Source organism: Acanthopagrus latus, chromosome 9 (assembly GCF_904848185.1).
Source record: "Acanthopagrus latus isolate v.2019 chromosome 9, fAcaLat1.1, whole genome shotgun sequence".
NCBI lineage: Eukaryota > Metazoa > Chordata > Actinopteri > Spariformes > Sparidae > Acanthopagrus > Acanthopagrus latus.
The window spans coordinates 29,021,828-29,047,778 of record NC_051047.1 but is presented as its reverse complement, the minus strand read 5'-3'; the positions used below and the strand labels follow the sequence as shown (position 1 = coordinate 29,047,778).

General features: G+C 43.1%; 2 protein-coding genes across 2 annotated transcripts; one reads left to right on the top strand and one right to left on the bottom strand.

Annotated features, from left to right (window-relative positions):
- Window positions 1–1,218: 1,218 nt before the first annotated feature.
- On the bottom strand, window positions 1,219–6,663 carry LOC119026357 (collagen alpha-1(XXV) chain-like). Its single transcript, XM_037110670.1, has 11 exons — window positions 6,395–6,663; window positions 5,863–5,961; window positions 5,593–5,762; window positions 4,853–4,970; window positions 4,670–4,741; window positions 4,093–4,146; window positions 3,495–3,545; window positions 3,260–3,295; window positions 3,091–3,171; window positions 2,417–2,455; window positions 1,219–1,544 (listed from the first exon to the last, which is right to left on the bottom strand). The coding sequence occupies exons 1-11, from the start codon at window positions 6,477–6,479 to the stop codon at window positions 1,504–1,506; spliced, it is 846 nt and encodes a 281-aa protein (XP_036966565.1). The 5' UTR covers window positions 6,480–6,663; the 3' UTR covers window positions 1,219–1,503.
- Window positions 6,664–12,174: 5,511 nt separating this feature from the next.
- LOC119025985 (homeobox protein engrailed-1-B-like) lies at window positions 12,175–16,295 on the top strand. The gene is made up of 2 exons (XM_037110036.1): window positions 12,175–12,964; window positions 15,275–16,295. The coding sequence occupies exons 1-2, from the start codon at window positions 12,406–12,408 to the stop codon at window positions 15,592–15,594; spliced, it is 879 nt and encodes a 292-aa protein (XP_036965931.1). The 5' UTR covers window positions 12,175–12,405; the 3' UTR covers window positions 15,595–16,295.
- Window positions 16,296–25,951: the final 9,656 nt, after the last annotated feature.

The window sequence follows — 25,951 nt, the reverse complement described above, 5'->3', positions numbered from 1 at the left end:
GAAACTCCTCCAACATCACTGCTCTACTCTGTTAGTCAGTAATATGAAGCTGTCAGCCTACAATCATTGTCCATCTCTCCGTCCTCATCAATCCTCCCCTGCTGCTCGTCAGTGTCACGTTCACTGTCACCTTCAGTCCACTGCAGTGTCACCACAGAAGACTCTGCAGAGGTCAGCGAAGATGAAGAGGTCACGTTCAAGGACAGGAGTCGTGATGAGGGATGATTTCTGACACAGCTGGCTCAGGCACTTTTTCCCTGATGCCTCAGGGAACAAACTGTAGATACACATGTCGAGCTCACATCAGATGGGATCACAGTGACTGAACACTTACATGGGGATTAAGTCAGAGTCATTGTGAAGGTTTGATGTTCTGTGCCACCGTTAGAGAGAGGGAGACACAGAGCGGGACGTCCAGCATTTCAGCTGCAGCCTGCGGTGATATTATCTGAATGTCAGACATCAAACCACAGATATGTTGAAACTACGTTTCTTCAGGTTCAGTTTTCAGTGATGTGTTGAGACGACGCTGTGCTGATGCTCCTGATTGGTTCAGCTGCAAAAACTACTTGGTTATGGTTAGAAAACAATCCTGTTCTGACCCAAAATATCTGATTCTGTCACCATAAACACAACCAAAATGATTCCTGACATCTAGATAAAAATATTCAGTGGTGTCACGCTAACAAATGTAAATTTCTGCCTTGGTCAGTGGTCTCTGAAATATGAGGCGTCCTGTAGCCTTTAGTGGCATCTAAACACTGCACAACTCTTGTTCTCCTCTAATAATCCCAACAAATCTGTTATTATCTATGGTGTTTTTCTTTTGTGTGACCAAACAGGTGAGAAATATAAATATCAAAATTTATAAAGAGGCAGAAACAGAATCAGCTTCAGTGGCCAAGTTTGTGTCCACAAACAAGATATGTGAAGAGAAAATTAAGAACTGAGTCAAACTGAATGTTTCAGGAATACTTCATGTTCACGAAATTTAGAATTAGAAATTAGCAAAGTAGAAAAAGGGAAAATAAAACAGATTATTTGTGTCTGCGTGAGGAAACCCTCTGAACATCTTATATCACTTTCATCATCTCAGTGTTTCCTGTCTGACGGCCCAGCGCTGCAGAGAGAAACTGATCCCACAGCGACACCTGGTGGTCAGACAGAGAATCACCTGCACTGCTGATAGGCTGAAGACAGAGCAGCGTCACACACTGGTTTATTATCAGTGACTTTATTTCTCAGGTGGAGTCAGAGTGGATCAGAACATGAGACACAGGGAACATTTCCATGTTTAAAACCATCTAACAGACGATCAGAGAGGAAACACACTGTGAAGCTTCTGGATGATGATCTGATCCAGTCACGTTATTTGGTACCTGCTATCTTTTTATTTCAGTTGAATGTCAGAATCCCTGACTGATGGCAGCAGGCTCAGATCACCTGTTGTGCAGGTGAGACATCTTTCTGTGATGCTGGTACCAGTCCCACGTAGACTCACTCTTATGGAATTTCTCCTTTTGGACCTGGTTCTCCTTTCTCACCTGCGAGGGAACAACAGTCAAATACATCAGACCAAACCGACAGTTTACACACAGTGAGGAGGAAAAACAGCACATACAAAGACAAAATTCTAACTTTTTATGTCAAATCTCATTGGCTACATTATGTGTCAATCATCTAGAAGCTGGTGTGTAAGTGGCTCAGGAGAGAGGGGCGGGAACAAGGAGCAGCTGTTCCATCTGTGAAATCACATGTTGGCTCCTAACTGGTCAACTGAAGTGTCAGTCAGCAGGTCAGCAGCCATCTTAGCTAACTCTGCAGTTTGACAGTGTTTTGTTCTCAGATAGTGGAGATTTTGATTAAAAAGTGTAAAAACGAAAAAAAAAAAAAAAAAGCATCTATTTTGTCGCCATCTATTCGTGAAATATTTGAGTTTTGGACTGAAGAACACTGATCTACTGAACAGCCGATGTTGGATTTTCATTCTCTAGTGAAACATCCAGATGAATTATTGATGAGTTGCCAACAGTTAGTTCACACTGGGTCAAAGACAGAATCAGACTGGGCCAGGCGTGTTTTCTCCACCTCTCTTAAGCCTTCATGAGAGGACGCTGTCACGCTCTGATTGGCTGTGAGGAGAACGACCCAAAGTGTCTTCTCACCTGAGCGGCAGGTGTTAAGAATCTACTGCAACCAGGCCAGATCCAGACAGACTCTGATATTTAGCTCAATACAAAGACAACAAAGACCAGATGTTGGGACTTTTTTTACCTTGAATACACAAAGTTTATCACAGATACATTTCACTGTCAGCTGTTGATGTTTTCTGTAACTTAGGTGCTCTGAACGGTTCATCACATGTGGAAGAAACACGATTCTGATTCAAGTTACTGTGACTCGAACACAGACTCACCTCGATCTCCTTTGGGACCAGGAGGTCCTGGTGATGCTCCTGGTGACAAGACAACAAAATCATTCCTGATTAAAAGACACCAGTGAATTATGACAGTATTGACAATTATGAATTATGCCTCGCTGCAGCCTGAAGTCTATTCAGACGTACCAACAGGAACAAGAAACGATACTTTAGTTAATATTAAGTTTATTCCATCAGATAAACCACAGTTTAGGGTTATTATCACTCATATTTATATGTATTGTCTGGTGATGATCTCCAGTGACTGTGGTTTTTATTACAGCAGTTAAGTTGTTCATGTCCGGCTGAAATCAAAAATCTACTGCAATTCATTTTAACTTAGTAACCAGCGATGGACGGGACACTGTTATCTGTGTCTCTGATCAGCAGTTTCAATATTTGTTTCCGATTAGAAACCTTCACAGGACGTCTTGGATCGATGTTTTGGGCGTCTTGCAATCGATCTCTTCAGTGGTTTAGGTTTTGAGGATGTATCTGTTGATATCTCGTTGTTATTTGTGCTGAATGCACATTTTCTATTTCATCTCATTTTTAATTTTTATACAAAATTTCTCCAAAATATTTGTCAGTGTGCCCAAAACCAGAATTGTATCACTGACAGTTATGAAACATATGTTCACTTGACAGATGTGACACAGTGTGCAGCTGACCTGGAGGACCCGGAGGACCATCACCTCCTGTTTCTCCTTTTGCTCCTTTTGCTCCTGAAAGCCCAGGAAATCCAGTAGGTCCTGGAATTAAATAAATCAACAGAAATCCATTTAGTATCTCACACAGGAGGAAGCATTTATGTTGGGAGCATGTAAGATTTACAGTTACCCCGGGGGCCGATGATCCCCACATCTCCTTTGTATCCTGCAGTCAACACACAGGGACACGAGTCAGAGGTCACAGATCATCACAACTTAATCTCTGAAACTGCAGTCAGGTGAGAAATAAGTGCTGTTTATTTCAGTGTCAGCAGCTCTTCAGAAGAGCCACGTCTGTTCAACGGTGAAGAAACTCCTTAATGTAAGAAATCAACAAACTCTTCAGTCGATATTCGGACCCTCACCTCGGTCTCCTGGGTCTCCTTTCTCTCCCTTTGCACCCGGTCTCTGATCTCCTGCAGTCACACAAACACAATCAGGGATTCAGTCACAGTTTATTCTATATTTCATAACTGTGAGCTGTGCAGATCGTCTCGTTCATCAGGTGGAACGGCAGCCTGTCAGCAGATTCACTGAAGATAATCAGAAGTTAAAGCAGGAAGAGAAACTTAATGATTTCATAATGGGAATTTACATTTTTCCATCCAGGAACTGAAGAATAACAATATTTGGTATCACCGTGAGTCAGTGAGTGAGTCACAGAGGAACATGTCCTCAGGACGTCTCGCCTGAACACCATTATTCTTCCACCACATTTATTTGATAACTGAGGATTACATGCTACATCAGAGGAAAGGTCATATATTTTTCAAATTATTTAATTGATTAACAATTTAAAAAAATGAACAGTGACTCAGAGAGAAACACAATGATGATTACAGGATGAGGTCATCATCCAGGGTGATAACTGGTCGACCAGTATAGATTCAGTTTACAGGTAAATATGGAGAGAATTGACTTTTATGTTTCTTCAGCTACACCTGAAGCTCCTGCATTGCTCACCTGGGTCTCCTTTCATTCCCATGCTTCCTCTTGGTCCTGGAGGGCCAGCAACACCTGGGTAGAAGAACAGAAGAGTCCAAGTGCTGATGAGTGAAAACTCTCCGACACCAGTAAACGTCATTCAAAGCCTTATTTTAGTCAAACTCAGTGAGCTGGAGGGTCGACCTGTAGAACAGATCTGCCTCAGACTCTAATGTGTCGGCTTCAGTGAAAGTCCAGCTCTGATAGAGATCTCATAGAGGAAATGTCAGTGCTCTGACTAAGTTGGGAGGCTCTGTGAAATAATGTCTGCAGCTCATCCATCAGCCGGTTTTCATCATGCGGCCGTTTGACAACAGATGACAGGTCATCATCACCGGACCTGCAGCTGAAAGCTAATGCCTCCTGCTGCACACACATGCACCTCTGCTAAATCTGCCCTGATCAGATTCACTTCTTACACTTTATTGTTTTCACACAGCAGGGTGACAGATTTCACTCGCATTCAGACATTTTGACAGAAATTAAACTCGTCGTGCACGAGGAACACGTTGGTTTGGTCTTCTGACTTTATCTCGAGTGCTTCAGGTCGACTCACCTTTCGTGCCTTTCTCTCCTGGATCACCTTTGGATCCTGGAAATCCATCTCTACCTGGAAGTCCAGGAATTCCTGAAGACATACATGCAAAAAAAAACCCCTCTGCTCTCAAAGTGTTTCCAGGTTTCTTTCCAGGTTTCCATCAGGAACAAACTCTGACCAAACGTAATAAAAAAACGAGACCTGTTTTGTTGACGATGTTGGTCAGTTTGTCCTGTATGTTGTGGGTGCTGATGTTGAGCAGCATCAGCTCCGATATCAGTTGGTGCAGCTGACCCTGCTCTCCACACATGCTCTGGACCTGTTGTCATGGTAACCAACAGAAACATGACTGGGATGTTAAAGACATTCTGTAAAACATGGCTGCTGTGATATTACAGGAGAAACTTCACTACAGAGCACATATCAGCCTCAGCAATGTGATGCTGGCAGGTTAGCTACAGAGACGTCAGCAAACCAGTGACTGTCTTATTCTTATAATGAAGAAAAAGACCAGAACACACTGAAACAACTGAGTTACTGTGACTGTCAGTCAGTCAGGCTGTTGGCTGTATTTCCACATCGTACAAGTGGCGTAATCTTTTCTCGCAGCCTGTAGCAAATTGAGTCACCTGTCGTATTAAATGTTCTAAGTGAATAAACGTGACCTGACTTGTGGTTGGTGAAGCTCTGGTGCAACTGGAATGATTTCAAAACCAGATCTGTCTTCACTTTTGCAGCTTTCATCAAAGACAAACTGTCGGCTTGCATCAGATTTTCTAACGTACTTTCTTTCTTTCAACAACAACTCATCATTCAGCTCACATTTGAAGGAAACTGTTTAAGTTGTTAAGTTTGGTCTCTGGTTTTGTTTCTCGAAGAGAACTTTAAAATGTCCTGTTGAGTTAAAACATGCAGATGTTTAATACAAACATGAGGAGGACCTGGCTGTGCAGCACCCACAGCTGGCTCCACAGGGTCTTGGTCTCCCGACTGTTGTTGTAGACGAGAGTTTGTAGGGCTTCATCCGCCTTCTGCCCTCCACCCTGACAAATGTCACTGCACGTCAGCTTCTGCGACCTGATGTTAGACAGTTGACACTCCAACGTGACGACTGGGACAGGCAGGGAAACATAACAAGCCTTTTATTCACTTCTAACAGAAAACATGATGAGAGATAAACTGGATTCTCTTCAGTAAAATAACACGTTTACCTTTGGAGATGAGAAATATGATGATGGCGGAGAGCAGGGCGAGGTAAGCGACCAGGACATAACAGCTCCACGGTCTGCGAGGCTTCGCGGGCCTTGGATCTGAAACAGTTGAAGCAGCAGGCTGTGATCCGTCTCCTGCAGCAGACTGGTTCCTCCGGCTGATACAAACACTATGATACATTTGCAAAGCTGCGAGTGAACATGTCAGCTGTCCATCAGGATGAGACAACCTGGTTCTTTGTGTCTGCAGGACAGTCAAGAAAGTGACACCAGAGCAAACAGTGTGTGACTGACAGGTGAAGTACTGTCCTGTCTGAAAGGTTCAGAGGTGGACGAGAGATGAAATGAGCACTGAAGAGTTCAGTGACGAGGTTTAGATGTTTGTATTAGTTCATCAATCAGTTGTACAGTCGTAGAATCAACACCAGTAGCAGCTTTAGTGGGAATATTAGAATTGTCATCAGCTGCGTTTTCTTTTCTACCATCTCAAAGAGAAGCAGCTGGTCTGCAGTCAGTCTGCTCTGAAACTCACCGTCAGTCTGGAAGATGTGGAGGTCGCTCCTGCCGCATGACATGTTCTGTTCTGGGGATTGTTGATCGTCTGCTGAAGTCTCCATCCAGTCCAGAGTCACCTCCACCTCCTACTGCAGCACCTCTTATACCACACAGAGCAGGATGTTGGGAAAATATGATTCACTCCAGATTGCGTCATGATATTCCCACGAAAAGTGCTGAATCAGCAGAAGAAACAACAACTGGTTCAATCACATCAGGTTGTTCAATTTCAGCCACAACATGCCCGCACAGAGCCGCCCGTTAACAGAACGAGGAACTCAGAGCTCTGACCACAGAATCAAGGAGGCCTTGCATAACAGACATTTACAAGTTGGGTGCTGTCATATAAACTGTGAAGCTGAACGACTGGTGAAATTATTATATCAGGATTTTATGTTGTTGCTTCATCGTCAAGTCCAGCAGATGAACTCATGCTGACAGACTTCACAGTGTTCAGTCAGACAGAAGTGGGTGAGGTTGTGTCACTCACACACACACACACACACACACACACACACACACACACACACACACACACACACACACAGTTCCCCGTCTTAGCTACATGCATCTGCTTTAATAACCTGCCAGCACTCCTCTGTACCTCCTGGTAGCAGAGAGACTGAACAGTTGATAACATGTACAAGAGGTGATTAGAAGATGCAGTCTCTCCTGTTGCTCCTCTGCATCTCGCTGCAGAGAGAGTGTGAAGCTGAAGCTCGGTGACCTGAAGCACTCGGGGTGGATGAGGTTCGTCACAGTGCAGGAGAAACTTTATAAAGGGTTCACAAAAGATCCGTGCAGGCTGTGAGGACAGAAGACAGCTGATGTCTGAAGCCTTGTTGAATGTTGAACCTTCTGATCGTCACTCAGCTTGACAGTAACACGTTCAAAACATCCCTCAGTCAGGAAGAACGAAGGACAACAACGAAGTCTCAGCAGAGTCTCTGGCACAGTTCAAACCCAGAATCAGGACAAAAGGCAAACAGAGAGTGGAATCAACAAAATGTAACTTTAGATAAACGTGCTGGAGCTGGAGACAGCAGCTGGCAGAGCAACACAAAATAACTAAAAGAGGCTGGAAAAGTTCAGGTAAAGACGAGTCCAACAGTCAGTGATCCAAACAGAAGTTCTCCACCGAGAGAGAAAACTAGAAGACAAGCAGGGATGTAAACACTGTAAACATCAGCGGACTGAGGAGGAGGAGACAGCACCAAGACAGAGGAGTCCGAAGTGGGAGGACCAGGAGGACCAGAGAACTCAGCCTGAAGGCAAAGGGACCGGACAGAGGGGGAGGAAGGAAATCTACGCAGGAGACGGCGACAGGACGGCAGGACCAAAGACCAGGACTGCAGCAGGGGCTCAGTGACAAGCCAGCTGGGCGGCACCGGCAGGGACAGACGACTGAGGACCAGGACCAGGGTCAGGACCAGGGTCAGGACCAGGAGGGAACAGGGACTACTGACCAGGACCAGGACCAGGACCAGGACCAGGGTCAGGACCAGGACCAGGACCAGGACCAGGACCAGGACCAGGACCAGGAGGGAACAGGGACTACTGACCAGGACCAGGACCAAGGACCAGGACTGCAGCAGGGGCTCAGTGACAAGCCAGCTGGGCGGCACCGGCAGGGACGGACGACTGAGGACCAGGGTCAGGACCAGGGTCAGGACCAGGAGGGAACAGGGACTACTGACCAGGACCAGGACCAGGACCAGGGTCAGGACCAGGACCAGGACCAGGACCAGGAGGGAACAGGGACTACTGACCAGGGTCAGGACCAGGACCAGGACCAGGAGGGAATAGGGACTACTGACCAGGACCAGGACCAGGACCAGGACCAGGGTCAGGACCAGGACCAGGAGGGAACAGGGACTACTGACCAGGACCAGGACCAGGGTCAGGACCAGGACCAGGACCAGGTCCAGGAGGGAACAGGGACTACTGACCAGGACCAGGACCAGGTCCAGGAGGGAACAGGGACTACTGACCAGGACCAGGACCAGGACCAGGACCAGGACCAGGGTCAGGACCAGGACCAGGACCAGGAATCAGGACCAGGTCCAGGAGGGAACAGGGACTACTGACCAGGACCAGGACCAGGACCAGGACCAGGACCAGGGTCAGGACCAGGTCCAGGAGGGAACAGGGACTACTGACCAGGACCAGGACCAGGTCCAGGAGGGAACAGGGACTACTGACCAGGACCAGGACCAGGACCAGGACCAGGAATCAGGACCAGGAAGAGAGGTAGCATCGATCATCACTACAGTCCCTCCACACTCAGGGAGCAGCTTCATCTTGTCCCCTCTGGGTGGCGCCACAGAGCCCAGTACAGCACAACAACCAGACCCCAGAACAGGACCGGGTTCGTCATCTGGTCCAAACTGTTATGTTGTTGATTATTCTCATTAAGGATTGTTTTGTGTGTGTGTGTACTTGTTTAAAGTCCTGTAAACCTTTACAGCCAGATAATGAAGACTTTCTGAAGCGTTATATTGATTTGTTTGATCAGCTAAATGTTTATTGATGATGATCATGTTATTGGTTATTATAAAGTGACATCACACCGTCTGAAGCTGGTGTTTCCTCTCTGATCGTCTGTTAGATGGTTTTAAACATGGAAATGTTCCCTGTGTCTCATGTTCTGATCCACTCTGACTCCACCTGAGAAATAAAGTCGCTGATAATAAACCAGTGTGTGACGCTGCTCTGTCTTCAGCCTATCAGCAGTGCAGGTGATTCTCTGTCTGACCACCAGGTGTCGCTGTGGGATCAGTTTCTCTCTGCAGCGCTGGGCCGTCAGACAGGAAACACTGAGATGATGAAAGTGATTTAAGTTGTTCAGAGTTTCTCTCTGTCACATTTCCTCCCGCTGACACAGTTAATCTGTTTTATTTTCCTTCTGCTTTTTTCTACTTTGCCATTTTATAATTCTGAATCGACGCTGTGAAATATTCCTGAAACATTCAGCTTGACTCAGTTTTGACTTTTCTCTTCACAGTTTCTGTGTATTTGTTGTTTCATGACTGCTGCAGCAGCCAGAAGCTGCAGAAAGCTCGTCTCCTCTTCTGCTGTCAGTTCACACGACAGACACTGATCACAGGTCAGTTGTTACATCCAGCTGATTCTGACGTCATGTTTGTTCCTCTTTATAAAGTCATCTGCTCATTTCATCACCGCTTCAGTCTCTTCAGTCTCTAACACAAAACACAAAGCTGCAGTCAGCGTTTACATCTCACACAATCTAAAAACAAACAAAAAAATTCACCTTCTGATGGAAAAACTGATTACTTATTATAATTATTATTATTATTATTATTATTATTATTATTATTATTATTATTATTATTATTGTTGTTGTTGTTGTTGTTGTTGTTGTTATATTATTGATCATATAAAGACCCAGACCTGTAAATGTTCAGTCACTGCTGGAACATTTACAGGTTTGTTTGTTTTTTTTTCTTCTAAATAATTAAATTATTGTTTTAAAATGTGGAATCAAAAATGTAAAATCCGATTTTTTTGTCTTCTCACTTAAAATAAAATCCCATAATGCACCTGTCCTCACATATAAATATCTCCTTGGTTTTAGCTGAAACGAAACAGCAACGAGGAAACTGAGCAGGCTCGTCTGTTTTTATTTTATTGTATTTATTGATATTTGTATTGATGTTGTGTTTAAATGTGTTGCTGAGTTTCTTCTTCTCTTCCTGCAGTCTCACTTTTATTTCTCTCCTCAGTGACTGAAGATCAGAATCAGCAGCGGGGCAGCGGATCCTCCATGAGATGTTCACCCAGAAACAGCCTCTTATCTGTGTGTGTGTGTGTGTGTGTGTGTGTGTGTGTGTGTGTGTGTGTGTGTGTGTGTGTGTGTGTGTGTGTGTGTGTGTGTGTGTGTGTGTGTGTGTGTGTGTGTGTGTGTGTACGTAGGAAAACGTTATTATAGGTGGAACCAGCGGGAGGAACGTCTGGCGCTTTGCTGATATCTGGATCTTTTACTGTACGATTCATATAATCTGTATGATTGTTGTTCTCACTGCATGTTGACGATCAGCTGAGTGATTTACAACAAATTAATTGTGGAGAATAATAACTGATTGAATCCAGCCCTCTGTGGACAGACGCGTGTCCGTGCGTAAAATGCGCGTAAATAATCTAAAACACATTTACACACATTTCTCCAGCGGTTCTCTCTGTCTTCTTTTTTTTTTTGTTTTTTTTTTTGTTTATACCTTTTGTTGGTGCTTTTTTATGTTTTATATGCTCTGCAGAAACATTTAACATTCTATATTCTTCACATTTCACGTTTCACTTCACAGGTCTTGTTGTCTTTCTGTGTCCGCAGCCACATTCCATGTTTGTGAACACACACTTGGTCAATGAAGCTGATTCTTCACAAATCTTTATATTTGTTTTTCTCACCGGTTTGGTCGCACAAAAGATAAAACAGCAACATATTTGTTGGGATTATTAAAGGAGAACAAGTCATGTGCAGTAGTATGTGTAGATGCCACTACATGCTGCAGTTCCCTGCAGGATTCTTACAACAGTCCGCTGTTAGAGAAAACATGCGCATAAAATAAACAAAACCAAATAAAAATTCTGCTAAAACGTCTTTTAAAATAAATCGAAGTTATTGCAGGAACATTACAGTGTGACTGAAGATCGTGTTTGTTGGGACTGAGTTTGTCTCCACGTGTTGTCCGGTCCTGCAGTCAGAGGCCTCACATTAAAAAAAAACAAAAGCTTTAATAAGATCAGAGCAATTAAGTTGTTCCTCTCTGTGTATTTCAGCCTTTTCTGCCTTGAAGACGCGCCTCAGCCTGTCTGTCTCCTCTGCTGCGTTTATTATTTCGCTGCGTGGCGTGATGAAGTGTTCGGCGCGCTGACGCTGACAGAAGCTTTGAGCCGCTTTTCTCTCCGCAGCCAGGTGATGAACGTCCGGCTGATCAGGCGGAATATGGAGTAATTAAAACCTATAAATTATCCGCCGGCAGCTCCTCGTGTTCTCCCTCACCGAGAGATAAGAGCGCGCGGCCTGGAGGAGAATACTGGCTGACAAAAGGAGGAGGAGGAGGAGGAGGAGGAGGGGGGTGCATGAAGATGTAGGAGGTGTAGAGTTTAGTTTGGATAAAAATGTAAGAATAGTGTCTCCATCATCAAAAACGCTCTGAGTTACACATAGAAGCAGAACTGTGGGAGATGGTTCGGGTCCAATTCTGCGCGTAAATGTTGTTGTTTTACGCACCCGGTCCACCTTAGAGTGAACTACCTGCAGAGGAGCCGCTGAATTCATCCAGCATCAGCCGAGAGGAAGGTGCGTGTGTGTGTGTGTGTGTGTGTGTGTGTGTGTGTGTGTGTGTGTGTGTGTGTGTGTGTGTGTGTGTGAGTCTCTCTCAGCTGTATAAGATGTAACAGATACACCGTCTCGGAGCAGTGATAATCTCTTGTTTGGTTTCTGTGTGAAGCCTGCTCGCTGCTCCACAGCTCCCCTTTTGGCTCTGAGACGCCCGACATTATTGGACATCGTCACCCCATGTCCAAAAGTGTCCCGGCCGGTGATTGGCCCGCTGCGCTTTGGCTGTTATTCATGCGCCTCCGGTTGGCGTGTGTGTGTGTGTGTGTGTGTGTGTGTGTGTGTGTGTGTGTGTGTGTGTGTGTGTGTGTGTGCTTGTGTGTGCGCGCGCGCATGGTAACGTGATGTGAGGACTTTGTGAAGATCCGACTGTCATACAGCGGTGAAAAGCTCTGAGTGTGTGAGGGCGCAGCAGCCAGTCTCAGAGTCGCTCACCGACCATGACGCGCCGGAGCGCCTTTACGCAGGCAGGATGTCCACAGTGTGCGAATAATTCCAGCGTCCAGCAGCACTCCGGAGAGAAAATAACTATGTTTTAGTGCTTCCTCTGCTCATATTGTGGATACAAAGGCAGGCCCGCAGAGTGGAAGTGGATCGAGAGAACAGACTCGTTCTTCAGAGCAGCAGCGATGGAGGAGCAGCGGGATCTGAACAGCACGGATAGCAGCGAGGGAGAGAGCGTGTCCCCGTCCCCCAGCCTGCCCTCGCCGCCCATACTGCCTCTGCAGGTGGCCCAGCAGGCCCACCGAACCACCAACTTTTTCATCGACAACATCCTGCGGCCGGACTTCGGCTGTAAGAAGGAGCACGGCCTGGGCCCGCGGGAGAGGGCGCACACCTCCGGCCGGGAACGCGTCCATCCGGCGGTCAGCAGGCCGAGCCTCCCCGGGACGCCGTGCCAGGACTCCAACTGCAGCACCGACAGCTCCTCGTCCTCCGCCTCCTCCGCCTCTTTGACGAGTCCCAAAAAGAGCAGCGGCGGCGGCGGAGGAGGAGCCGCGGCGGCCGCTGGCTCCACCGGAGGCAGCGGCGTCAAAGCCGAGGAGAGGACAGGCGGCGTGGCCGCGGAGAACAACTCGTCCTCGCTGGTGGTGCTGAACGGCTCCGGCGCGGCAACACCGGAGAGCCAGCCGCTGCTGTGGCCGGCCTGGGTGTACTGCACCCGGTACTCGGACCGGCCCTCATCTGGTAAGGCAAAAGTTTCATGAAGAAGCGCGAGGCTCGTTTATTATCGCGCTTTATTTGAATTCTGTTTTATTGTTTATTTATTTATTTATTTATTTCTGAACAAAAGAAAATAAAACACGTCAGATGTTTATTTTTCATGGAACAAATTTAATTAAACTAATTAACATTTATTGTAAAAAAAAAATAAAGATAGAAATTAGTTTTTTTTTTATTAATAAAATAATATTTGACGAGTTTTAATTTTTTTATACAATAAATTCAAAAATGAAAACAAGATTTAAAATTCCACCTGAATCATTTTATTCAACACATGAACTAATATTGTAAACTAATACAACAGTTTGTGTTTTCAGCTCAGTGTATTTAACTTTATTTAGATTTTCTGTGTTTTAATTTGAAACGTTTTAAATCAAATGAAATCAGAATCATCAGGTGAACATCTCACGCGCTGAGAAACAAAGGTCACGTGTTTTGTTCTTTAACATTTATTTACATTTCTCCACCAGCACGAACTCAACAAAACATCAACATTAAATGTTTTTATTTTATTCATTTTATTTTTCTTTATCAAAAACATTTTTTATATAAATGTGCAGAATAAACCAACATGTTTCTGTTCTTCTGAAACCTTTTTTACCAACAAAATAAATGAATATTTAACAGAATTAAATCAGAATATTGTAGATGTGATGTTTGTTTTATGAGCTGCGGACACAGAAAACACGCGAAGCGGGAAGATTTTAATTTGATATAAAAACAAAGATGAATAATGTGAGATTGATCATATTTCCATGATCAGACTGATCATCGAGACATTATTCACCTTTAACCCTTCTTTCATTTACTCCTCTTCTCTCCTCTCTTCTCCTCCATGAGACATTTTGAATCCATCAGCCGCCTCTAACTCTCTGATCATTCACATCCTTCGTGCGTAAAACACATAAAAACGAGAAGATTTCCCCTGATTGAATCCTTATGACGTCATCGATTATTGCTGAGTTCCTGCGGTTAATTTCAGAAGTTCAGATTTTATCTTTTGTTCAGCAGTTTCAATCAGAAAGTTAAATGTTGCTCCAAGGATGAATAAATCTGAAACCAGAGACTAAAAAATCTCCTCAGAGTTCAATGAGAAAAGAACAGAAACACGTTTTAGTTTTAAAGCAACATGAAGTCAAACATCTGCACACACACACACACACACACACACACACACACACACACACACACACACACACACACGGTGTCGGTGCTCAGTCTAATTTATGGATCTTTAACTTTTAATCTTTCACTTTCGTTTCTTTTATTAATTACCAAATGTTCAACACCGCGCGCGTGTGTGTGTGTGTGTGTGTTGATCCGTGCGTCACTGATCAGAATCCGACCATAGACACATTTTATAAACAGCGATGATTACTGTAAACACACACACACACACACACACACACACACACACACACACACACACACACACACACACACACACACGGTGTTCTTTTAGGATCATTACGGTAAAAATGAAAACCCTCATTAATAATTAATAACGTTAAATATTATCAAACATTATTCAGCCTCAGTGATGTTAGTTGTGTGACTTTATAAACCTTTTTAATCATTAATAAGGTTTAAAAAAATCAAAAGATCGTTTATCACTGAACAAAACTATATTTATTAAACATCTGCTGCAGATTTATTATTAATATAAGTCTAAATAAATGTATGTTATCAACTGTATTATTGTTAGCAGTGAAAGTGAAGTTAATTAACAGCACATTTACATTACATTGTAATTTACATTACAAATGTTTATTAATATTATTATTAAATATTCTTATTCCTATTCTTCTTCTTCTTATTATTATTATTATTATAAAGTTAGTCACCAGGATGTTTTATTTCATGCTGAAGGGAAAAAAAACTAGAACTGTAAGTAGGTTATTATTAGTAGTATTTTAAAAGTGATTGTTACAATGTCTATAATAATAATAATAATAATAATAATAATAATAATAATAATAATGTGTGTGCGCGCGCGTGTGTGTGTGTGTGTGTTTATCGTCATGTTCCGTCACCGCGTGTTTTCGCTGTGAGTGGTTCCGGTTCTGGTGTGTTCTGTATTTCTCCGCTCGGCTGCGCGCGGATCGGAACCTGTTCTCCGGTCGTTGGCTTTATGAAACCTGTGTGTGTGTGCGTGTGTGCGTGTGTGTGTGTGTGCGTGTGTGTGTGTGTGTGTGTGTGTGGGTTCGGTTCGACCCGCCGCTCTCTGTGCGCCGAATATTCATTTTCCCGCTCTCTGTTTCCGTCCTACTGCAGGCCCAAGGACACGGAAACTGAAAAAGTCCAAAAGCGGGAAGGAGGACAAGCGGCCGCGCACCGCCTTCACGGCCGAGCAGCTGCAGAGACTGAAGACGGAGTTCCAGGTGAACCGCTACATCACGGAGCAGCGGCGCCAGTCTCTGGCCCAGGAGCTCAACCTGAACGAGTCCCAGATCAAGATCTGGTTCCAGAACAAGCGGGCCAAGATCAAAAAGGCCAGCGGCTTCAAGAACGGGCTGGCGCTGCAGCTGATGGCGCAGGGACTGTACAACCATTCCACCACCACCATCCAGGAGGACAAGGAGGACAGCGACTGAGACACACACACACACACACACACACACACACACACACACACACACACACACCGTGTACATTGTAAATAGATATGATCTAATTTAATGACGAGGAGGAGGGAGCCTCTTCTTCACCTCCTCCTCCTCCTCCTCCTCACTGCAGAACAGACTGCCGCTCCTGACGGACCTGCCACCGCAACAAAACCAAAGATTTTATCGGAAACAGAGCCTGGACCCGGACAGACAGACAGACAGAACCACAGCTTCTCCTTTAGACCCGTGCTGTCTCCTCCTCTTCCTCCTCTTCCTCCTCCGCCGGCTGCTGTCTCAGCTCCGGTTCTGACCCCACAAACACCGCGAGATCAGCCCGCGGCCTCGTTCTTAGACTCGTGTTGTGTTCTGGACCGACTGAGCTGAGCTGTGATAATCCTACTGAACACTGCACCCGAAACAGAACCGCATCGCTCAGGACCATTACAGGAATATTTAACACAGAATTATTTACATTTCTACAGTTGAAATTCAGGATGTTTTGGTGCAAAAATATTAATATTTGGTGATTTTCTGACCAAAAGAATAAACGAATAATAAACGATTCTGCGTGTTAGCAGCAGAATCTCGCTCCTGTCGGCGAACAGAAGGTCTGGAACATAAACGGAGACCATAAACAAACATTAAAAAATAATTAATATAATATTTAAGAGAGAGAAAAGTGACGTGTGTGCGCGCGCAGGCCTCAGCGACACACCTGATCCACGTGACCATATTCCTGTAATCTCCTGTTTGATTCCACATTTATCATTTATTTCTCACGTCCTCCACTTCTACAGTTTGTATATTATCTTTAGGATTATGACAGTTCATCCACACACACACACACACACACACACACACACACACACACACACACACACACACCTCACTGTAAAGACTCCAGACAGCTGATATATGTGGAGAGTTTGGCGCCGCGTCCGTGCGTCATTTCCTCTGCTGTTTATTTTGTCCAGCATCAGACTATCTGACGTGTGTGTGTGTGTGTGTGTGTGTGTGTGTGTGTGTGTGTGTGTGTGCTCCTCACCGGAAGAAGAAGAGCTCGGAGGTGTGTGTGGGGGAGGTGGGGGAGGAGGTATATATTCTGTACATTTTAACCATGTTTCCAAATAAACACTTTTTTATTGGAAAAAGAGAAAAAAAAACAGCTGGTGAGGAAACACTCTGACCCGTTTGTTCTGCCGGCTGACACCGAATATTCAATTAATAAATGGAGGTGTGTGTGTGTGTGTGTGTGTGTGTGTGTGTGTGTGTGTGTGTGTGTGTGTGTGTGGAGAGGAGGGGGGTCGCAGCTCATTGGTTCAAGTGAGTGGGGACAACTGGATCCATATTCATAGGTGTTTGGAGAAGGAGGAGAATTTACGCGCCGCTATCAGCTGTTCAAAGCGTTGCAGAGCATGAAATTGCCTCTTCGTCTCTGTGTTCACTCATTTCATCAGGCAGCCGAACAAAAATACAGAAATACAGGAGTGTGTGTGCGCGCGCGTGTGCGTGCGTGCGCCCGCGCGTCCCCGCAAATACACAAAGAAACGACGGAGAGAAAAATGGATGTAATGGATTTAAAGTCCTCTGAGATAAATGTTCCTACAGAACCTGAGCGGAGACAAACAGAACACGTCACAACGAGCAGAATTCATTCATTTCTATTATTTTTTATTTATCTGTCTATTTATTTATTTCTTACACATTTAGTTTTCAGCTGAGAGCAAACAGAATAATCAGGTCAGCGGATCACAGCCTTCTGATGGATTTTGTTGAATTATTTTAATGAGATTCTGAGTTCCTGAAGTATGTGCAACAATAACTATATTATATTGCAATAATAATAATAATAATAATAATAATAATGTGACAATGAAATAATCAAAGCTCAGAGAAATAAACACAAACAACAACTGTGATTCCAGCAGCATCGGAGTGAATAAAAACACGACACGCTCTAAATTCAAACTGATCTTTTGTTCAAATTCTAAAAATGTTTTAGTTTTTAGAACATTTGAATGTTAAATTAAAATGATCCATCTTGTGGAATTATTAAAGAAACAAGCTTTTATTTTCAGAGATATAAATAAAACAACACATTTTATTAAATGTTCATTAAATCAGCCTGGTGCCTGGTACCGGTCCACGACCCGCTGGTTGGAACCCCCTGATCTAATCTATCAGAAATCATTTCTATCAATCGATGAATTAATACGACTGAAACTCTCCTGACGAACAATAAGTCAAACTGTCTGTTTGAATAATTCTGGGTTTGTTTTTAAAATAATGGGACAATAAACTTCACAGGAAATATCACAAGACACACCATTATTATGATTATTATTATTGTTATTATTATTATTATTATTATTATTATTATTATTATTATTATTATTATTATATCTTTTTCTTAAATAACAGCAGAACTCCTCGCTGGAGAACTAATGTTTCCTCTGGTGTCAGAACTGAACCTAAAGACCAGACCACAGTCCAGTTCTGCTCCTTTAATTCTCTGCTGCTCGTTTCAATAGAACCTTTTTAACTAAATAATAATATAAAAACAGCATGAACACTGTTATTCATTTTTTAAACACATTCGGATTTTGTTTTTTGTTTTGAGGCCAAACTGAAGCTCATGATGGGCTCACACGGTCCCCCGGCCCCCACACCAAGCCCCCACACCGGGCCCCACACCGGGCCCCACACCGGGCCCCCACACCGGGCCCCACACCGGGCCCCACACCGGGTCCCACACCGGGCCCCACACCGGGCCCCACACCGGGCCCCACACCGGGCCCCACACCGGGCCGCCCTGCTGCAGACACACAGATGCGAGCAGCACCATCAACTTTCAAACCGCAACTCTGATTTACTGCTGCATCCCTTTTTAAACTGCTTAAAAAAACCCTCTCAGATACAAAATATTCTGATATTAATAAGATATTTTTACTATTTGTACAAAAAAAAGAAAAAATACAATATTTTCTATTAAAATTGTGAGTTTAAATTTTTATTTTTTTGCCACATAATGGCACATTTTTGTTCCACACAGTCTCACAAAGAGAGAATCTGTCCAGCAGAACAGAATCACACATTTAAAGGTGCTCAAAAAAAAAGACCAACAAACTCAGAAGTAAGTCTTTAATATATTCCTGTGAGCAGGAATAAAGTCCACAGAGGCAGAAACATCCTGCAAATATAAAATTACACTTGTACATTTCCTCCCAGACAGAGTACAGATAGACACAGTGTGCTTCTCACAGAGCTCCTCCGGTTTTTCTTTTTCCATCTATGGTTGACATGTTTTGCTGCTCTGGTCGTCTCACTGAGCTCAGCGACAGGACGAGGCTTCGGCTCACGTCTCTACTCTCTGAACACATCATTTATTATAAAGTGAGTGAGGGGAGATGAACAGATGTGATCTCAAACTGCCAATAAGGTTAAAAAGATATGTGGAATATTTGTGGAGAAGAAAAAAAAAAAAAAAAAGCCCTCCGGTTACTGTGAGGAGTGAATGAATGATCACTGCAACGTCCTGCAACTGCACACTGAGAGGCTTTATTCATAAAGCCTGAGATAGATAGATAGATAGATAGATAGATAGATAGATAGATAGATAGATAGAAGAGTGCACATGTAAACTGAGAGTGGTGTTTTCAGTCGTCCTCTGTGTGTAATTATTTTGGACCAAATTACTTATCGAGTGAACGTCTTCCTGCTGCTGCTTCCTCCGGCCTGGAGGTCATCTGTCATCCGGAGCTTCATACTTCCCTTATAGGAAGAGTTTGTCTCTCCTATAATCGCTCTGGAGCCTGTCCAAAGAAACTATTCCTCCTCCCCCTCCTCCTTTCTTTTTTTTTTTTTTTTTTACAAGAAAGAAAGAAAGAAAATAGAGGGGGAACAGTAGGCTGAGATCAATTTGTCAAATTCAAAGGTAAATGTTGTGACAGGCCGACTGGAGCTCTGCCTCTACCTGTTCTCCTGCCGGCCTCAGATCTGCAGGCTAGAAGACGCTCTGTAATTATCCAATAGCAGCAGAGAGAGATAGCACAATATAATTTATTCACAGGCCTCCTCAGTCCATGCATGCATAATTACATAATAAAAGCAGAGTGTGTGAAATCACAGAGTGTGATGCAAATTTCAAAACAATTAGACAAATTAACATTTCCCTACCAATTACACAGGACTGTGTGTGTGTGTGTGTGTGTGTGTGTGTGGACAGTGGTCGGCCCTGCGGCTACCAGGCAGCTTTAATTTACATGCAAATGAAGGTAATAAACAGAGAGGAGCTGCTGCTGGTGGAGGTACAGTAACAACACAAGAAATATGATTCATACAAAAGATTTGATTTTGTGGGTCAGTGTTGTTTTTTAGGTTTACAGAGCAGAAATCACACCAGAGAGACGTGATGAAGGCTCTAATGACATATATAATTCATGTACAACAATTTATTTATGTTTTTCTAAAAAAAAGAGGCTTAAAACAGCTTTAAAATGTAAAATCTTTTCTGTTTCGGTCTTTCAGTCCGACACTTTAATCTCAGAGATATTTCAAGGTCACAGTCGTTCATCGCGTAACGACACCGAGCTGCAGAACTGAACAGAACTGTCCGGGTCATTTTCAGCACAAAGTGTTGGACATAGAGGAGCGAGGAGGACGACCTCAGCCTCCTGAGAGTTCAACTTTATTTCTTTATTAGAAAACAGATTTAAATGAACATGATGAATGATCTGATCGCTGCTGGTTCATCTCACTCACTTCATGAAGTTATAAAATAAGAGAAAACTAAATCAGAAAAATGTTTCACTTATATTTACATATTCAAACATGAAATAATGCTCTTAAAATAATTATCTTTGTCTTATCTCAGTTATATTTAGCTTAAAATAAAAAGCTGGAATCTGCATTTTAATGTGTTTTTATAAAAAAAATAACATTTAGTTCCCATAAGAATCGACAGAGAGTTAAACACTCGTGTCATTGACTCATTTTGGGATTTGCAGTAAAGAAACCTGTCGCTCATTATGTACCGTTTCCACATTTGGAAGAATGAAACCACTGGATATTTTTAACAGGACAGTTTTCAGCTGTTTGTTTTGGACAGAACCATTTTTTAAAAAAGTCAAAATATGATCTCCTCCGGCTACTGAGCCAGAGACCACTGTCTGACAGAGTTTCAACATGTGAAGGCGTGAAACCACTGGATATTTTTAACGAGATGTCAAGAGACAGCACCAGGTATTTTTTTAGGAGGACAAAAGTAGTTTTTGGAGAAAAGTCTGCCAAGCCAGAGGTCACTGTTCAAGACATAATTTTGACAAGTAGAAGCATGAAACCGCTGGATTTTTTAAAATGAGCTATCTATAATTTCCAAGCCGAGTTTGTGGAGACAGAACCAGACAAGACACAACAGGAGCTTTTGTTGATATTAAAAACGGTTGTTTTTGGAGAAAAGGCTGCTGAGCCAGAGACCACTGTTCAAAACACAAGTTTTATATTGTTAGCATGAAACCACTGGATAATTCTAATGAGATGTCAGGACAATTTCAAGCTATAGTTGAATTATTTTAATTCAAAACATGCAGCTCCTCTCCCTGAGAAAGTTTATTTTTGGCGAAAAGGTTATTGAGCCAGAGACCACTGCTCAAGATGACATCTCAACATTTGTGAGCGTGAAACCACTGGATTATTTCAGATCACAAAAGGACGCCACTGTCAGATTTCTGCTCATCGTCTCCATTTCTGGACGGCCTGGCGTCACGTCAAGCGAACCCGGACCGAGAAACGGAAACCTCCTCCGTTCACATCCTGGACCCAATAACTCATCCTCAGTCTTTGATCCCCAACACACACACACACACACACACACACACACACACACACACACACACACACACACACACACTGGTGCAGATGGGCAACGAGACCATCGGGTACACAAACACACAAGTGGAGGCTTTACATGCAGACGGGCTTGTATACATGTGTTACATATGCACTCGCACTCACACGGTGGCTGACAGTGGTGGGTGGTGCAGGCGGAGGCAGGCTGACGCTCCACATGCCTCCCTCCGTCTACCAGCCTGTCAACAAGTGAGCTGCGAGGGCCGGTGGAGCAGTTGTGGCACAAATGGCCGCCGTTGTTTTATCATGGGTGAGTAACAAGAGTGGCATTGAGATGTACAGGCCTCCCACACTGCTGATAAACTCTGTGTGTGTGTGTGTGTGTGTGTGTGTGTGTGTGTGTGTGTGTGTGTGTGTGTGTGTGTCTAAGCTGTGTAAATCATACATGGATTAGCTGCTAGCTGGTTTTATATGTGTGTCCATCTGTCTGTCTGGCTGAACTGGAGGAGGGTTCGTATCGTTTACTGATTATCAGACGCGGTGAGCTGGATCATGATGACACGTCCTCCTGACATCAGGCTGAATGATTCGTTACACCGTTAACATTTATTCATTTCATCACTCGGCACTGTTTTACGACATGTTGCAGGATTAAATGTTGAGATTTTTCACTCCTGCACACCTCAGTCGCATCATGTTCATGTGACATGTGTATGACACCACTGTTCAGTGTTTCCACATTCGTACGCCTGAATTCGTCTGATGTCTTCAACATGATGACGACCTGGAGAGAGACCATCACACAACAACTGGCTTCTGTGTTTGTTGCAACAAAGCAATTCAAGCCAAACTATTTTCTACGTTTTCTAACCCTGACCAAGTGATTTTGGTGTGAAAGTCGTGGAGCCAGAGACCACTGTTCAGGCTGGTGTTCAACATTTGTGAGCATGAAACCGCTGGAAATATTTAACGAGACACTGGGAATAAATTCAGCCCGGCTGTGGAGACAAAACCAGGAGTTTAAACCAAAACATGATCTTTTCTTAACAATTACAAATGTTTTTCGAAGAAGACTCGAAAACCTGAGACCACTGAACCAAAGAAACATCAAGAGTCAACACGCCCTCAGTTTGCAGAAATGTCAGTGACAATATTTGCTGCTGAGCGGCGGGTCAGTCTCTGTCTGTAAGAGCTGATTACAGTTAATTAACTTGAATTATCAGCCAGTGAAGAAGAAAACACTTCCACCAGAGGAGAGAAAAGACTTTAAAGACACACAAGATTTATACTAAAGCAGCTTCATCACTGACTGAGTCCGGCTGGTTGGACCGGTCCAGACTCACTCTGGTGTTCTGAGGCCCGGCCCAGCTCCTCTCAGCTCTGTATTCCGTCGCTGGTCACATGTGAGAGTTGTTTGTTTGCGGTGATGTCGGCCGCATTTTCCTAACAAAGCTGAATTTATGACGTTGGTGAGTTTGTATAAATGTCACCGTTTATCTTTGAAACGATGTGAAACTGCAGAGTTTTGAGAGCGTCTTCAGAAACGTGTCATTTCCAAGATGTCCTCGGTCACAAAACAGAGACGTTCTGCAGCCACGAGCCTGAAACAGACGGTCTGTAGTGTCAGCGATGTTTCCACCATCTTTAATTACAGCAGCCTTTAGGTTCAGCTCATCCCAGCGTCTAAAATACACTCCCACTTCAATCAGGAGACACGCAGAATACCAAAAACACACCAGCGTTTTATTTGTTTTCCGAGCAGCGCAGTAAAACTGTCTCTGCGGAGCGTCCAGCACGAAAGGTTAAAGAAGTGATAAAAGTGACAGCGCTGGCATTTCCCCAAATCATCTGTTTGCAATTCACCCAAGACTCACAAACAAAATGGCAGCAGAGCTCGCTGAGGAAAATGGTTTCAGCTCCGGTTCGACACACAACACAGGAATTCATCCATCTTAATATGATGAAAGAGATGGAAACGCATCGCACTGTAATAAAAGTCATATGAGAATCTGATCGTATCGGAGCGCCGATATTATTAACACGACTTCAGAGTTTTCTTCTCGTCTTCGGAGCCACGCGGCTGAAAACAGCCGGTTCCAAAGAGAGTTCGCTTGAAATCAACATTTAAAGGTTTGAAAATAATCTGCTGTTAAAATTACAACGAAAAAAACCGTTTTATTTATTATTCACTTATTTTATACATTTTTTATTGTGTTTCATTTTATACAGTGATGGAAGGTAATAAAGTACATTTAGTCGAATACAACTTTGAGGTCATTTATATGAATATTTCCATTTTCTGCTGCTTCATACTTCACTACATTTATCTGACAGTTGTAGTTATTAGTTACTTTGCACTCTTAGTTCCATCGTGCAGAATGTAATCTGTGTGATATTACAGATTAACAGCAAACTTCAGAACACACAGCAGATTAATCTTAAGGCATCAATAATTAAGATGGGTTGATATTCTGATCAGTGCTTTTACTTCTGGTAAATTCTGATGTCATACCACAGATTAAGATGATTCTTTACTAAGTAATTGATTACTTACGTTACTCTTCAGATTACGAAGTTCTGTGGTGTTTTAAATCAATTCATTTGTTAGTTATTGGATCAGAAAACACTGAATATCAGATCTGAGATAATCAATCAGCCCAAAGTATAGAAAGTATAAATGTGTATTGTGTATTTACTTGTACTTTTGATACTTTGGTACATTTAACTTCAGAAACTTTAAGACTTTTACTCAACTACAGTTCATTCACATTCATATTTTAACATCTTTACTTTTCCAACCCTGGTATTTGTTTACTTTGTAAGTCTTCCACCTCTGATTACACAATCAAACACACATCAACACATTTAACGAGAGCAATGAAGAAAATATAAAGTTGAATCTGTTTAGATTTAAAGCAGATTTTGTTCCGTCAGCTTGTTTAAGTGGAACCCTCAACGCTGCTTCAGCTGTTGTGTTTGTGATCCTTGATGATTGTGTTTGTCTGCAGGTGGATGGTGTGTTGTTGGTGTGAAAGGCTCTGCTCCGCTCCGCCTGGCTCGGCTCGGCTCGGCTCGGCTCTTCTGTATCTCAGGCTGTATAAATATGTATGAGTGAGTGGGGGAGGTTTCCCGTCGCCGCAGCAGAGCAGACATTTATAGAGGTGTCACAGGCAGATAATCGAGGCGAGGGAAATGAAAATACTGCCGCAGGAGGCCTGTGTGCTCCTCCTCTGGGCAATAATAGACTCGCAGCGTGTTGTGATTCTGAATCTTATCATATTGTTGCTGATAAAAGGTTACAGAGTGTTTACAGTGCGGCAGACGGACAGTAGTTATTACTGAGCTGCAGGATGGCTGATACCAGCTGCTGGAAATCACAGCACACGGAAACACAGCGTCACTAGGTTTTATTGAAGGTATGAAGGAACATATTAATACACAAGATGGAGCAAAGTACGTGACACAATACAGCAACCACAAACAGCATGTTCTCACAGTGCAGTGCATGATGGGTAATCACAGACAGATGCTGTGAATCTAAATTTACGTGAAATTCTGAAGTTACTGTAAAAGAAAAGTCAAAAATGGAACAATGAAATATTGTAGTTTCACAACAAGGTACACATGCTATCATGCTACAAAGCTAACAAAACACTAAGAGGCTAATAGGCAATTTAACTGTGTTAATGTGAGAACACAGCACACAACTGTAATGTTACTGTACATGCACATGTATTTACAACAACCACACATAACGCTCACAGCATCATAACGTCATCTTACTGCAGCTTCACAGTGATAAACACGGTATATTACTGTGAGTTCACTGCAGTTAGTGACCATCATTTATTTACTCCGTCGACATGCAGTCGAGCTCCTGCACACACTTCAGACGAGCTGCATGCTAACACTGTTAGCTCAGCTGCTACACTGAAGATCAATAAAGGGTTAAATATCGTCTCCTCAGATGAGTTTGTCATCTGTTTTCTTCTGCAGACGAGCTGTACGGAGACGTGGGATGTTTTACGGTTGTTAGGTTGAGTCTCTACATTATTGGTGAACTGCTTCTTTATTGTTATTTATTCAAACATTTAAACTAATGTAAGTAACTAATGTGTGAATAAATTCCATATTTTAATTAAACTCATTGTGAAGAAGTTCACAGCATACCTGGATATAAATTAAAGTGTTTATAATGGATCATGGTTTGATTACAATATTTTCTTTGTGCTTCTTTACAAAACAACAAATTAAACAGATGGATGAGTGAATAAGTAGTGAAGAATAACACTGTGTGGAGGGACGTGCAGAAGTGTTTTCACATTTTAATGATTAAATATATTCGACTCATTTCAAGAATCATCCGTCGACCTCGAGGCAGAATTAAAGACGTTCAGCGGTGAGTGTAATGATTCCTGAAGCTGCACTAATTAATATTTTTATCCTAAAAATGGGTCAAATGACTACATGTAAAGTAAAAGAGGTCACTCACAGAGAG

Excerpts from the sequence above, each read along its gene's own strand:
- LOC119026357 (XM_037110670.1), bottom strand. The coding sequence starts at position 6,479 with ATGGAGACTTCAGCAGACGATCAACAATCCCCAGAACAGAACATGTCA. Across the intron at positions 3,546-4,092 it reads GGGAATGAAAGGAGACCCAG|GAGATCAGAGACCGGGTGCA; the intron begins GTGAGCAATGCA and ends GTGTGACTGCAG. Across the intron at positions 2,456-3,090 it reads TGGTCCTCCGGGTCCTCCAG|GAGCATCACCAGGACCTCCT; the intron begins GTCAGCTGCACA and ends TCTTGTCACCAG.
- LOC119025985 (XM_037110036.1), top strand. The coding sequence starts at position 12,406 with ATGGAGGAGCAGCGGGATCTGAACAGCACGGATAGCAGCGAGGGAGAG. Across the intron at positions 12,965-15,274 it reads CTCGGACCGGCCCTCATCTG|GCCCAAGGACACGGAAACTG; the intron begins GTAAGGCAAAAG and ends GTCCTACTGCAG.